This window comes from Lutjanus erythropterus, chromosome 11, assembly GCF_056507025.1.
Source record: "Lutjanus erythropterus isolate fLutEry1 chromosome 11, fLutEry1.hap2, whole genome shotgun sequence".
Taxonomy (NCBI): Eukaryota; Metazoa; Chordata; class Actinopteri; order Lutjaniformes; family Lutjanidae; genus Lutjanus; species Lutjanus erythropterus.
Genome location: NC_139327.1, coordinates 16,513,357 through 16,528,608, shown reverse-complemented (window position 1 = coordinate 16,528,608; position 15,252 = coordinate 16,513,357). Strand labels below are relative to the sequence as shown.

Here is a 15,252-nt window from a genome sequence, read left to right as displayed (position 1 = left end):
TGAATATAATGTTTTCATTAGTGTATTATCACCTGGAAATAAGAATAGGTGCATTTTTGTTACCTTAGAATGAGCTGTTTATATCTACAGAGGGAGCAGGTCTTCTTCCACAGAGGCCGCTATGTTAAACTGCCATGTTTCTACTGCAGCCCAGAATGGATAAACTAAACACTGGCTCTGGATACAGTGAGAGCAAGTGGTGTTCAGTTGGTTGCAATTTACAACCTCACCACTAGATGCCACAAAATCCTACATACTGTTTCTTCAAAAGCCTGTCTACAATACTAGTATAGACTTTAGTTTTTATTGTAACAACATCGATGTATTCTGAGCAACAAAGTTCTGTGAAGAATCTGAAAACTGGCAATCTGAAATGCAGATGATCAGACAAGATATCTGATCATACAGACACACCGACAGTACTTAATAGTTCATTTGGCAAGTTTTCTTAAAATTTGTTTATTTATTCTAGCAAGAATTTTAGCAATGATTTGTTTTAAAAAGTAAAATAGATTAAAAGTATTCCTCAGTGCGGCTGAGTCGTCGGCACCATTTATTCTGACAGGCTGAGATGACTTGTGGTCACCCGTCCAGCTCCATCAGTGGTTGCTGAAGGTAACAGTCTAAAGTCACTGCACTTTTTTGTCCCTCTTCCTCGTTGATGATAAGTGAAATCTGGTCCCTTTGTCGCTGTTGACTACTGTGAGTTAACATTCAATACATTATACTATAATAATAAATAAGCTCAACATCATCCAAAGGTCCTTGTAGAGTCCAGCTATGTCATCTAAACATCTAAAAACTGTATATCCTACACAATGTACAAAAAAAACGCTTAAAAATATACATTACAGTATAAATAAAGCAATGAATCCACACTGCCCTGCAGGACACAGTCAGTTTAGACATGGCCACCAGAGCCTAGCTGGGGCAAATAATAACGTAATAATAAATTCCTCCGTCTCTCAGCAATGTAGTTTGCTCATCACTGTGCGTTCATCACTGCTCTCTCTGCGCCGTCACGCCTGGCTTCCCGACTCCCACGTCATCGCAGTAAAGTCCATGTCTGTGAGCGTGACGGTGAACGGAGCCTCCACTCTCTCAGGCTCCACGTGCTCTTGCACTCTCCCGGCGCTGTTCAAGTTGTTCACCCTCCAGGAATTCAGGGGTCGAATCGATTTCTGAAAACGCTGCAAAAAAAACAAGAAGCAGAAAACAGCTGTTAAGCTCCAGGCCATTTCATCTGTCAATGTTACAACCCCAATTCCAAAAAAAAAATGATGCAGAGTAAATAAAAACAGAACACACCGATTTGCAAATCCACTTTGATCTATATTCAACTAAATACAACCCAAAGACAAGATATTTAATGTTTGAGCTGGTAAGTTTTGTTTTTTAGATACATTCATTCTGAATTTGATGCCTGCAACATGGTCCAAAAAAGATTTCGAAAGAAGAATCTGAAATGTGGACTCGTCAGATGAGAGCACACTTTTCCATTTTTTGTCAGTCTGTCTCAGATGAGCTTGGGCGCAGAGAAATGAGCAGTGTTTCTGGATGATGTTGCGATATGGCTTTGCATGGGAGAGTCTTAACTTATATTTGTAGATGCGATGATGAACTGCATTTATCGACAACAGTTTTCCTAAAATCTAGGATTTTAATGCAGGTTTGAATGCAGTGCTGCCTGAGAGGTCAAAGGTCACAGGAATTCAATGTTGGTTTTGGGCCTGGCTCCTTACCATGCAGAGATTTCTCTGGATTTCCTGAATCTTTGATCTAATGATATTATGATATTATGTTATTTAAAAATGTCTTTAAACTGTTGGACTATTTGCTCACACAGTTTGTCAGTGTGAATCTCACCCCATCCACGCTCGTGAACGACTGAGCCTTTTGAGGATGCTCCTTTAATATGTGGAATGTGGAAATTTATATGTGGAATGTTGCAAACATTGTGCTTTTTGAGAAATCCACTTTCCCAGTCACTCGTTGTCCCGGTATCAACTTTTTTGGGAAAATCTTGTAGGCATCAAATTCAGAATTAGTGTATATTTACAAAAGACAATGCATTTGATAGGTATTAGCATTAAATATTTTGTCTTTGTATTGTTCTCAACTGAGCGTCCCAGCTTTTTTGGAAAAGGGGTTTGCATATATTATAACAGGTGCAGCAATGATGATCTGTTTGAACTGTATAGTTAGTGTAAGAGAGGTGTAACCGGACCTCCTAGTAACAGAATGACATAAAGGTGATACTGACGTCTTTCAGTGTTCCAGTTTCCTTGCTGATAGCCACAATGGCCCAGATGAGGATTTGTAGACAGCAGGTTGCGCCGATGCACACGCCCAGTGCTTTACCCCACCTTGGATACACATAGGAGCCATAGTGGAGTGGTGTGTTGTACATCTCAATGAAGATGTAGGTCAGGATGAACTACAGCCGCGGGGGAAAGACACAGAGTGAGCACAGGAACGTTTCATTCAAGTAAAAAGACACAGCAGCAAGAGAAAAAGAGAAGGCCAGCTCAGTAAATGCTACAGGGGGAGAACTCAGATTGAATGTCAGTTTCTCCTCTTGAATTATTCACAGCTGTGGTTGTGAAGATTTCAGCACAGTTTCAGTCAGTATATTTCAAAGCAGTGCTATTGTTCTGGCTTCCTTGTGGAATATTTGTAACAGTTGGTAATTGAGTTATCATCTTTGTTCTCCCTTTATGATAAACCTTTCAGTCATTCAGTGTGATATTTTTAACTCAGCGGGACAGCTCAGTGTCTCACTCCTCCTCAAATTACCCTCTGACTATAAGTGCACAATACATTACAATAAACGGTGGTATCAGATGGATATTTCTATATTCATCAGCTTTACTGTAAATGGAAATTCTGTTTCAGGTGACAAGAGCAGCAGAAATAACAAGAGGGAGTGACGTAACAGACTGTGAAAGTGATACACATCAATAGCTATAACATGAGTTTTAGCTCAGCAATAACATGACTGTCATTATTACTTGGATTTTCATTGGACAATAAAATGACCCATAAAACTACAGTTGGTAACTTCTACAGAATTTCTTATATTTTCTTATATTTTTCTTATTTGCTGAAACTGCAACTGAACTGTTACTATGAATCCTATTCATAGATCCTCAAATACTGACAGTTTGGGTTATAAGCCGACTCTGATTGGCTGTTTGTCTTCAGGTGCAGTGGAGTCTTGTAAATGCCAGTAGGAGCACTAGGAGGAGCCAGAGAGACTGATTTTTTTTTTTCTGTGGTGACAGATTTAGAAACAGTTTTGGCAAATATGAAAAAGTTAAATGTAACCAACTGTAGCTTTAAAGGAATGAAAACAGAATGTTTTTTGGATGAACAAATGTTCTGTTATGATTTCTCAAAATATTCTGTCTGGACAGGCACACATCTTGATATAAACTTAAAATATTTTTCAATAACACTTATAACAATCTAACACTAGTTTGAGGTATTCGACTGATTTTTATCCAGTAGCAATAGAAATGATTTGAAGAGGTTTTAAATCCAAAGAGAAAAACAATTAACTCTTGTTTTATTAAATATATGTGAGAATTGCTATGAATCAAAAGGTGGCAACTGGTATTTAAACGTCAATACACCTGATCAGGTTGAGAAATTAACTTTTTAAAATGTAAACATTTACCAATGTCATCTGCCAATTACAGATAAATGTACAAATTCGCCAGCTTCTCGATAGTAAATTATCATTTTGTGTCTATTTGTATATGTTCTACCAAAATTAGGCCGACTGGCTTGTGCTAGTTTCCCATCCTGCGCCTGATCAATACACAGCATCTCTGTGCTTTTCCTCTCTCACTGTTGCTCTAATGAATCATATCAACCTGTCCCACTTCCCCATTGCTGAGTGTTAAAGCAGCCTTATAACTGAAAGATGCCGAGTTCTTACGTTATAACGTTATAACACAACCCCCCCATAGTAATACTGATGTGTTTACTCACCAGGAGAAGGAACGGAGTGCAGAACACCCAGCATGCTTTGAAGTAAAGCAGCACTTTGCTGCACCAGGGAGGACAGTGGCAAATCATGTCAATAATGTCCTGACAAAACTGGTTGACTCCTGACAGAAAGGTTCATTCAGAGGTCGATATTAGGAGCCAGCAAGAAATCATTGGGACAACAGGCATAACGGATCATGTGTTCAATGTTTCATTAAGGGGAACCAACAAAACAGTGACCATGTAGCAGTTAATAAACCGTTTGATATCAGTGCAGCTGTAAAATAAAAATGGACTTCACAACACAGCAAGTAAAGGAATGATGTGGTGTTAGAGGAGTACGATGTGGAGGTTAGGGGTGTGGGATGGACTACCATAGAAGAAGGAGATGCCAATGCACATGAAGAGGGTGATGATGATGAGGCCGAAACTAGTGCTGAAGGAGTCAATGAGAGTGAACCAGTAAATCCCACCCTATGAAGACACAGATGGCATGAGAACTGTGAGTCATGTGATCACAGAGAAGATGCATTTTGCAGCCATATTCCTTGCCCGCTGCAGCCTGTTAAAAACACACTCACATCTGTCACCAACAGGAGACCCATCAGGTAGAAGCAAAAACACAGGGCACCCAGGAACAACGACTTGTGCAGTGCGTTCCCTCTAAGCTGCGGAAACTCGTCCAGCACAGCCGTGGTGATGCCCTCCATGTTGCCAAACTGTGAAGCAGCAGAGCAGAAGACATCATGGAGCTGGCACATTCATATTTTTATTTTTGCTCATATCTCTGTTGGTGTATGTGTGGCTTTACCAGTGTATCGATCCCCAGCATGAAGAGCATGAGGAAGAACATAATGGACCAGAACACCGAGCCTGGCAGCAGAGCAAGAGCCTCTGGGTAAGCAACAAAGGCCAAACCAGGACCTGAAAGCAACAAAGAGTTCATCAAGTTCAAGAAAGCAATATTTGCATAACATGGACATTTGATACAATATACAGGATTGATTGAAGTACAGTAATTAACAAGCTAGTGCTATAAATAACTCCCTAGCTGCTCTCTATAATAAAGGTCATGTCATACAAAGCAATGAAGCCTAAGTTACATTCAAAAGTAAATATTTTTCATTAAAAATGGCTCACACAGGACATGAATTATACCACAGCCAGTCCTGTGGACATCCCAGTGTGCCAGTTTGACATACCCTGTTTTGAACTGGTCATTGTGCCCTTAAAAGAAAGTAGCACGTTTCCTCATTTGAAACTTTCACATCCAGGACACAGGGCAGCATGGAACCTCTTGCATTACATTTTTGTGCCTATATTAGCTGGTTAAAGCAGCAACACAGCCAGTATGAGCAGCGAGGATAAGGCTCAGCTGCAATGGTGATTCATCTAGAGACCACATGATGCACAATTCTTAGACAGTTGCAAAGATCTGTTGATAGTCATACTGACATCATAAACATGACACCTCTCAGTTTTCCCAGTTTTAATGTCTATATCTGTAAAATATGTCACAGATATAAAAAATAAGGCCATGGCCAGTAACATCATTTTAAGTCTCGTGTTCAGAGAATGCCTTGATGAGAGGATTTTGTGATTTTGATCAAAATGCTTTATTCATTCACTCTGAGTTAAAGAAGATCCGCAGGATTACTGAGCACAGTGACTACCTGTATCTGCCACCTCTTTGACAGGCACTCCCTTCTTCCATGCCATGTGACCCAGAATTGAGAATATTGCAAATCCTGCAAAGAAGCTGGTGCAGCAGTTTCCTGTGGTGATGACCAAAGTGTCCCTGAAATCAAAGGAACTATAATTAAGAGACAAACCCCATCATCTCTGCATCAATACAGCAGATGGTACAGCAAAATGTGGAAACTGACCTGATGACATTGTTGTCAAACTTATTGTAAGAGGCCATGGAAAGCAGCCCTCCAACTCCAATACCTAACGAGTAGAAGATCTGCGATGCTGCATCATTCCACACCTGAAAGTATCAGACGGAAATACAATTAAAACAGTGAAAACATATTAATACCACTGATTTTAAAGCGTTGTGTTCACAGACTCACGCAGTCAGTGATCAGTCTACAGTCAGTTGTACCTGTGCGTTAGCTAACCGGCCCCAGTCTGGTGTGAGGTAGAAAGCGACACCCTGAAGAGAGCCCTCCAGAGTAGCTCCTCTGATGATCAGAACAATGAGCACAAAGTACGGGAAGGTAGCTGTTACATAAACCACCTGAAAACACAGACAGCACAGAGACGCAGGTTAGGACGACAAGGTATGGCAGCAAAGGGCAGGATTGTTGGTATGTGTGTGTGTGTGTGTATTGTTTGACAATAACAACATTGTGTTGGTTCACCTTGCCAGAGCTGCGGATGCCCTTGAGCATACAGAGGAAAATGACAATCCAGGCAGCCAGGAGGCACAGGGCCAGCTCCCACCGGACAGGACCAGGGTCATGAAGGCCTTTGCTGTTTACTACACCCAGCACACGCTCACTACAACACACAAGTCAAACACAGACATATGGCATCAGCACACCTCTTACCACACATATCACAGTTATTACAAATTAACTGACAAAATAAAAACAAGTTGTTTAAATATTTTTCTTCATTATTTTACATCATAAATTGCAATCCAGTTGTAATACCACTTACAGTATAATGCTCAATGCTCTTCTTTTAGATGTATGTTTTAAATGTATGTATGTTTTTAAATGTGAAACCCAGGAAGATTAGCTTTGCTTTAGGGCGTGGCTAACGGGCATCCTGACAGATAAACAAATAAATCAATAAATTTCATGAGTGCTATAAGAGAGTGACACAAAAGTAGGAGACAATCAGTAAAAGAGTTGCTATAAGCCTTTCATGCTCCCGACCCCACTTTTATTTTATTAAACAATCATTTACAATAATTGGGGAAGCAGTGTAATATAATGTAATACACATGTATTTCTAGTCAAATTGTATTACCCTTATGATCATAATACTTTACAATGTCAAGTGTCACAAATGCTAAGAATTGCTTTGTCTAGTTTGCATGAAAGGTTATAAAGTCTTATTAAAACAGAGCCCTGAATGTTTCAGTGTATGACTCACACATGCCACACTGCCTTCACACATATCTAAACATACAGGATAAACTAACATAATTAATGCTTGAAATACAAAACTATAAAGTGCATGTTAACAGAGTGCATAGTAACAAATAAAAGTCCCGGGCAAATCAGTCAGCAGTGGGATGTAAGGGTGGGAAGATTCCATGAGGGGAGAGGCAGGGTTCAACAGATTGGGTCAAAAAACACTCTGATCTACCGTAGATGTTGTATTTTGCCTCAGAGCGCTTTGGTTTGTTAGTTGTATATCAAAAACCTACTTTTACTTTTTACTCAAAGCAGACAGTAAGCTGTTGTAAAGGCACTGTGGCTGACCAAAAAACTTTTTCACCATGTTCACAACACAATCTTTCATGCCAAATGTATTCAGAGACAGGAGTCATAATGTCTTACAATATCATAATGACACAGGTATTGTACAGCATAATGTATTATATTTCCATTATAAAAGTTGTGGTTGCAAAGTCATCAGTCATATTAGCTGAAAAAGATTCATTGTGAAGAAGTCATTGTAAACTATATATTTTTGCTGAAGAAAAACGTATTTAAACATGGTTTGCATGCAGCATACTATGCACAATGCAGAACACATGGTGCCTTACAAGATATTTACAGACGTCATGTGTCAATGGAGAGTAAGAGCATGTCTTCCTTGAATAAGGATAAATATCTGTTAAATGATGTATATGCATACAATATGTGAAACTCGCTTTATGCAAAAGTGTTTGCTGGGTGCCAATAAAAAATATAAATAAAAAAAACACAAACAAACACATATCTGACATAAAACATTTCTGTGAATATAAATTATATGAAGTTGCACGGAGATGTATGGTAGACATTTGTGGATTGCGGGTCATTCATTTCAGTATTGTAAATTTTTTTTAACAAACAGGAGAGGTAAATGATTGTGTGAAGACACACTTACTTCCAGAAAATCTCTGTGGGGCTGAGGACTTTATCACTAGAGCCATTGCTGGTGGTGACGTTACCACAGAGACCTGCGTTGGCTACAGCATCACAGGACCAGGGCAGAGGGCTCTGGAACGAGCTGCCCAGATAGTAGAATGTCCACGCTATGATGACGTTGTAGTAGAGACACACCAGCGTGGACACACACAGCATCCCAATGCCAATACCTATAAGAAGAGACACAGCCTTAAGTATTTCAGAAAAACAGGATATGTACTACTGTGTAAATATACTGTATGAGATATCATACAGTATCTTTACTTTATCAGGTTTATCAAATCGATATATGTAAGGGATAATGTACAGTGAGCGGGTCATTATGGTAAAGTAAACACTGATGGGGGAAGCAGGCTTTGTGTCGGGGTCTTAAATGATTTTAGAACCCTCTAGAATATATGATAAGAACAACGTCCATAGCAAAGGTCTGTTTTTCATAGCAGACATAACAGACCTTAGAGTGCTGTTAATTGGCCAATCAGAATTGAGTATTTAACCAAACCGCATAATAAAATAATTAATTCTAAACTTTGTTAACAGACAGTTGCTATGGAGGCATTTCTGATCATAGATTTTGGAAGGGTGATAAAATAATTTTCACATAAAAGTAAGTAGGTGTGTGATAGGTAACATGGTGTACATTGAGGAAGTCATTATTGCATTCATCCTGCAAACTTCTTGCTGGCATGTCAAGTTTAAAATCAACTAGCCTTTTGACAAAACCTGCCTTTCTATCTATTTTTGGTTCTGAGACAATTCCTCCAGGTTTCCGCATCAGATGTTTATATTTAGCAGCAGAGTTACAGAGCTCTCAGGAATTTTTAGCGTTTGCCATGACGTACAAAGAGTAGTGAGGTAGCAAACTGGTGGTGAGTCAGCAAATTATTGTCCTGGACTATAATGTTGTCTGACTGGTGACGCAGGCATTTCTGGTGTCAACTCGAGAACATACGTCTCAAACTGGATAGTCAAGATTCCTGGAGAATTAATATAGGACTGCGACATGATACTGTTATACTGTTTAACACTGTACAACTGATAAGAATTAAATACCAAGCCACATTAAGTCAACACACCAACATAATTATCTCTCAAAGGTGTCTAGATTGTGTCACTTGAAGGAATAGTTTGGATTATTTGAAGTAGGGTTGTATGAGGTACTTGTTGATGGTCAGTGTATTAGCTACAGTAGACGCTGGTCGAAACACCTCCAGTTTAGAGAAATAGCAAGAGCACCAGCACAAAAGTTAAGCAATGTGTGCTGTCAACAGGGTCAACCACAAGATGTATTTTAGCCACTTCAAAAAGGCCAAACTAAAAAAATTCATATCAGATTAAGTGTACACTATATTTACAATATTTTCACCGCTTTACTTTGCCGTCAAGTCAAATATCGCCCTCTCCAAATGAACTGAACTCCATTGAAATCAGTCATTTTACCTTGCAGAACATAGGAGTTGCTGTCGTTGCCTTGATCTGTTAGTTTGTGTTATTTTGTGACTTTTATGTTTTAAAAGGATAGTTCAGATTCACCAAAGTCACCAAAGTCACACAAACAACCTGACAGATTGAGGCAGCAGTAGACCAGCAACTCCCAGAGTTTGGCTGTTTTGGAAAAAGCAAAATTTGACTTATACAATGGTCATTCAAGACTGTCTGATGGGAAAGTCAAGCAGAAGTACACTGGTTTGCTTACATGCTGGTTCTCCTCTCTTCTTCTCCAAACTAGGGATGTGTCAACAGCATCTACTGACTATCAAGTACTCCATACAACCCCACATCATATACAAACTAGCAATTATTTTTCATTATTGATAAATCTGACAATTATTTTTAAGATTCAGCATTCAAGTTTATAAAATGTCAAAAAACTGTGAAAAATGCTCATCGCTATTTCCCAGAGACCAAAGTAACCTATTCAGATTACTTTTTTTGTTCAACCAATAATCAAAAACCCAAATACTCTTCATTTACTGTCATAAATGACAAAGAAATGCAGCAAATCCTTACATTTAAGAAGCTGGAAGCACCAAGTACTTTACATTGTTGCTTAAAATCTCCTATCTTTTGACAGACTAATTGACTAATCGTTGCAGCCTGAATGTAAGTGCGTACTTAGTGGGATAAAAAGTATGATACAGGAGGGTATTTTACCTTTGAGCAGAGGGCAGCATTTCCACACAGTGATGGGGCCAGCTGCTCCATACTGGCCTAAACTCAGCTCCATGAGGAAGAGTGGGACGCCCGTAAAAAACAGCATTATGAAGTAGGGGATGAGAAACACACCTGTGGAGATTAAACATAGCTTGATGGAGGGTGCTGCTGGGGCACGACCCATGCAGTGCAGTGACTTGTTTTATATCGGCAGTTGGCCTGTAGAGGCAGGTTACCTTCTACAAACTCTCTGTCTAGGTGGCAGCTTCACAGACTGATGTTATTCTGCTTTACAGTCAGTCAAGCTCCAACATGTTTGATCTGAGATGAAGATGCATAACACGTGAGGCTGGGATAGAAAGGCAGACCTTGTGTCTGGTGTGCAATCAAGGAAAACTCTGTCTCTACTTATAGGATTAGTGTGTTCTTGGTCCCAGTACCAAAGACAGCCATGGAGAGCTCTGGACCGAGAGTGCAAAATAAGCAAGCGGGATCAGGAGGACAGCGCACACCCAAGGGCAGGGCGAGGAGTGCCTCTTGCCCAAACGGGTGTAACAAATCACTATCGACATATACACCCAGGCATTTAAAGCATTTGAGACTTCAGAAGGCAGTGTGAATATGCTTGCAGACTGCTCACCTCCTCCATTGCGATAACAAAGGTATGGGAACCTCCACACATTCCCCAGTCCCACACAGTATCCAATACAGGAGAGCAGGAACTCGTACTTCCCTTCCCACTGCTCCCTTGCAACAATTGGAGTTGGAGTGGGTGCAGGACTCGTGGGTCGAGATTCACACTGTGGTGCAGGTGTTGGGTTGTGGCCATTCTGAGTGACAGTATGCCCGTTCAAATGAAATGAATTCTAGAAGGAAAAAAATGAACAACAATGAAATACAATTCAGAGAGTATTTAGGTTAATGGTTTAACATTAAATAATGTTGCACTAAACATTTAAACTAGCTTAAAATTAATAAAGATTCAATTTAAACCTCTCAGATTAGTCTTTGTTCTAAACCCTAATTAAATAAAATTCTGTTGTACCAAAACTTTTACCTCCAACTGAAACCAGTATTAACTTTAAAATAACACTTGAGGAGGTTTAACTTTTAAAATGGCTATTTTTTGAGATAGATCATTGAGTTAAACTCTTCTCTACAGAGCCACCACAAGTGGACTACCCAGACTACAATATAACATTTTGTTAACTTTTTAAACTACCTAGCAAACAATACATTTTTTTAAAACCTTTCAGCTAGCTAGTAAACAATGCAACAATGCAAAGGTTAACTATTTGCCCCTAATCTCCATATTGATTAAACCGATTTATGTCACTAATAAACAAAGTTTTGGGACAATTTATAAAACATTTCTAAAATATTTAAATTGAAGATATTCTACAGAATTATAGCCAATAAAGAAACAACTTTAAATGTGCAATGTTCAACAATCATCATTATGTAGATTGTGTAATAAGGAAGAAGAAGAAGATGAGATGCTTTTGTTTTTCTATTGTTCATATGTCGCAAGTTTCTGGACCAACACCAAAACTGGTTAAGGCCACTCAACATTAACTTCAAATTTATATGTTTAAACATTATGTGGGGGGTTCTGGATAAAAACTGTCCCCAGATAATATATACAACTATTCTGATAGCTAAAATATCTATATTTAAAGCTCAATCAAGAACTAATCTGACTCTAACTTAAAAAAAAATACAGTGCAATGTCTTTTGGAAAAAAATAACTGCTACAAACCATTATGACTTCATACGTGTATAATTTGCCTGTATTAAATGTTTTATTAAAATAGTGCACAAACAATAAGTGGATTATTAGTCAAGCAAGGAAAAAAATGAATCAATGTCAGTAATTCATTATTCTTTAAGTACACAACCAAGTAAAACACTAAACATGTGCTCAGAGTTACTGTAGGTGATCTTTTCTTTCTGCTGTAAAACAAGTTTTTTTTCAGTCAGCGTCACCCTGCCTGTCCAACTCATGAGGTGTTAAAACCAACTAGTTGACTTCCTCTTCCTTCCATCTCTAAACATGAGAGGAACTATTTTCTCATGTCAGGTTGCAGGGAGGAAGTCTGATGAAGATAACCGATGAACTTCTGCTTTACATGTTGTTAATGTCATGTGTTTAAATATGAACACTGATTACTGTCATTCTGATGACCAATACAAATAACCCTGGTTTTATTGAAACTATGCTTTTGAGTCATTGAAATGTGAAATTGTATTGTTCATATATGAACATATGGAGTCACAGAGACAACAAAGTAGGACACAGGAAGTTGAGACACTGTACAATGTAGCTGTATTGACATCATGATATAACAGGAACATGTCAAACTGACTGCAGTGCCTAAAGCAGGGGTTTTCAAAGTCTGTGGGCCTCTCTTCAGACAAAATCTGGAAAATGGTGACATCTTGGTTTACTTGCTTAGTTTTGCTCAGTTCCTGGATATGTGTGGAATCATGACTACATTATTTGACACTCAACAATTGAACCAAAAGAGCCAAATACTGCTGTTTTTACACAACGTCAGACTACACCAAATAAATAAAAAATAATCTATCCAAAGACATTTATTAGTTTCTGACTCTGACATTTAGAATATTATATGTGATCGACTTTTGACAGCTAATGTAAAACTTTTTCACTTCTATTCATTGAGCCTCTCCTGAAACTGTTTGGAGTCTCCCTGGGGAGGCCCACCTCCCATTTTTTTTAAATATATTTTTTGGGGCATTTTATGCCTTTAATAACAGGACAGCTTAAGACGTGACAGGACATGGGGAGAGAGAGTGGGGGAATGACACGCAGCAGAGGGCCACGGGCAGGAGTCGAACCCACAGCCGCTGCAGAGGACTCACAGCCTCCGTACATGGGGCGCACGCTCTACCAACAGAGCAATCCAAGCGCCCCCCACCTCCCATTTTGAAAACCTCTGGCTAAGAGTAAACCAGAAGGAGGACATTTAACAGCAAGCAATGAAAGCTGTGCTCAAAGTTTAGTTTATTCATAAACTATCTGTTAAAAGTTAATTAGCCTTATTTACTGGAGCCTCAGGAGACTTGGATGTTTGGGAGATTCTGCAACGCTGTTTTCCTGTGACTCCAGCAGTGTTTGGTAGACTAAAACACTAAATCTGACCTTCAGTCAGTGAGTAAATAATGATGGCATTTCACTTTTGGGTGAACTATCCCTTTAAGCCTTAAATCTCTACCAGCTATCAATTTATTTGCCAATAATCCAACTGTGTAAGAGAGATTACAGTGTTAACAAAAAACGCAAAAAAGACCCTCTGTAGAGCCGGTGTTTGGTTTGTCTGTTCTAAGCTACTGCAGAAACATGGCGGTGCAACATGGCTCCTCCGTGGAGGAGGTACACCAACTACACATATACTTGTTAATTCTAAGGTGATGAGAAAATGTAAAAAAGTACAGCCTATAAAACATTTATCACAGATTCACCTTAAAGAAAGCATCAGAAGAAAATAGATAAAACCAGATACTTTAATTTGAGAAAAATGACTGCAACAATCAGTTGACAATGGCAATTACTTTTCTGTCCATCAGCTAATCAATTATTCAGCTAATCATTTCAGCTGTAAGAACTTGAGTTAAGAAAATCTATTTACTTTGTATAGCTGATTGTTATGAGACTACTGTTAATGAAGGGTTAAATGAAACAATGAGAGCCTATTATATATATCTCTAGGCTGTTGTAGACAAAATGCACATACTGTACTGATATATATATCTTTCTATTAATTTTTTTTTGTTTGTTTTTTGAGACTTTATGTCAAGGAGTTTGTATTTATGTTTTACTGGGCTACACTGTAAATGAGGTCTTAACTTCAATGTATTTATGAGTTAAAACAAAATTAAGTACATTAATGGCACAAATCTACATGCTTATTGCAAACCAGCAGATTCCAGCTTGATAATCATCTGTCTGTCACTCTGTGATGTAAAAAGTTGAGAAAAGTTTGAGCAAACACATCTGTGTTGACTAAGTACACCAGAGTCAGTGTCTTATCTGTGCTGTCCCTCAGTGTGTCAGTATTGAAGACAAGCCTGAGAGGTGAGAGCAATGTGGACGGACAGGTTAGACTGCTTCATCTGAAGTCATTTTATCTCTCCTGCCACTAGGAGCCCCGGAAGGTGAAATTAAATAATGGTAAAGGGGCCCCACTTTGTTTTCAGAGTCTAAAATGTGTGTCAAGTCCACACAGAGAGACATGTCTGATGTGGGCACAGCGGTGAAGAAAAACAAACCTACCTGCGCTGTGGTTGTACTGTTTCCAGCCGGGCTCCCGGGTGCCGCTTTGCCGCTTTGGTCCTGCATTTCCCCCCCGGCACAGGTGCTACTTCACTGGTTTATCTGTCGCTGGCTAGTCCACATTGTTCGCAGTTAAGTCCTCTCTGAAGTCCACCATGTTTGTGTAGTTTTAGCCGCAGTTGTGGAGGTGCAGTCGGCCGGTGTTTAACCGAGTGTGACACAGCAGCGGGGAGACATCAGCGATGACGATAAGGAAACAGGCCGGTGGGCGGTGAGGTGAAGGACAGGCAGGGAGGAGGCAGCAGGAGGAGACACCTCCTCCTCACCTGCTTTGCTGTGCGAAGTGATGGCAGGCTGGATTTAAAAGGAAACACTTTTATTACAGATGTTCAGTCAGTCTGTGTTGATGGTAAATGCAGTCAATTAAAGCAATGCATTCCTCATTGTGTGCTATATTGACTGAGAAAGATGAGTTTAAATGCTGCAAAATCTGTTTTTTTTCTGCACCAGTGATGTCACAGTGATGTAGTTGGTGTTAAAGGGATAGTTCAGATTATTTGAAGTGGGGTTGCATGAGGTACCTCATAGTCAGTCTTTTAGCTACAGTAGATGGAGGTCAACTTGCCCTGAGTTTGGAGAAGCAGAGGAAATTAAGCAATAAACTTTTATGTGGACTTTTTTAAGTGTTTTTGGATGCTGACCCTGTCCACAGTG

General features: G+C 39.3%; 1 protein-coding gene across 1 annotated transcript; it reads right to left on the bottom strand.

Annotated features, from left to right (window-relative positions):
• Positions 1–430: 430 nt before the first annotated feature.
• On the bottom strand, positions 431–14,863 carry slc6a7 (solute carrier family 6 member 7). The gene is made up of 14 exons (XM_084730993.1): positions 14,539–14,863; positions 10,882–11,107; positions 10,242–10,373; positions 8,047–8,257; positions 6,360–6,498; positions 6,101–6,235; positions 5,880–5,983; positions 5,667–5,791; positions 4,805–4,917; positions 4,575–4,712; positions 4,368–4,467; positions 3,997–4,115; positions 2,264–2,437; positions 431–1,190 (listed from the first exon to the last, which is right to left on the bottom strand). The coding sequence occupies exons 1-14, from the start codon at positions 14,602–14,604 to the stop codon at positions 1,020–1,022; spliced, it is 1,953 nt and encodes a 650-aa protein (XP_084587119.1). The 5' UTR covers positions 14,605–14,863; the 3' UTR covers positions 431–1,019.
• Between the last annotated feature and the right edge of the window lie 389 nt (positions 14,864–15,252).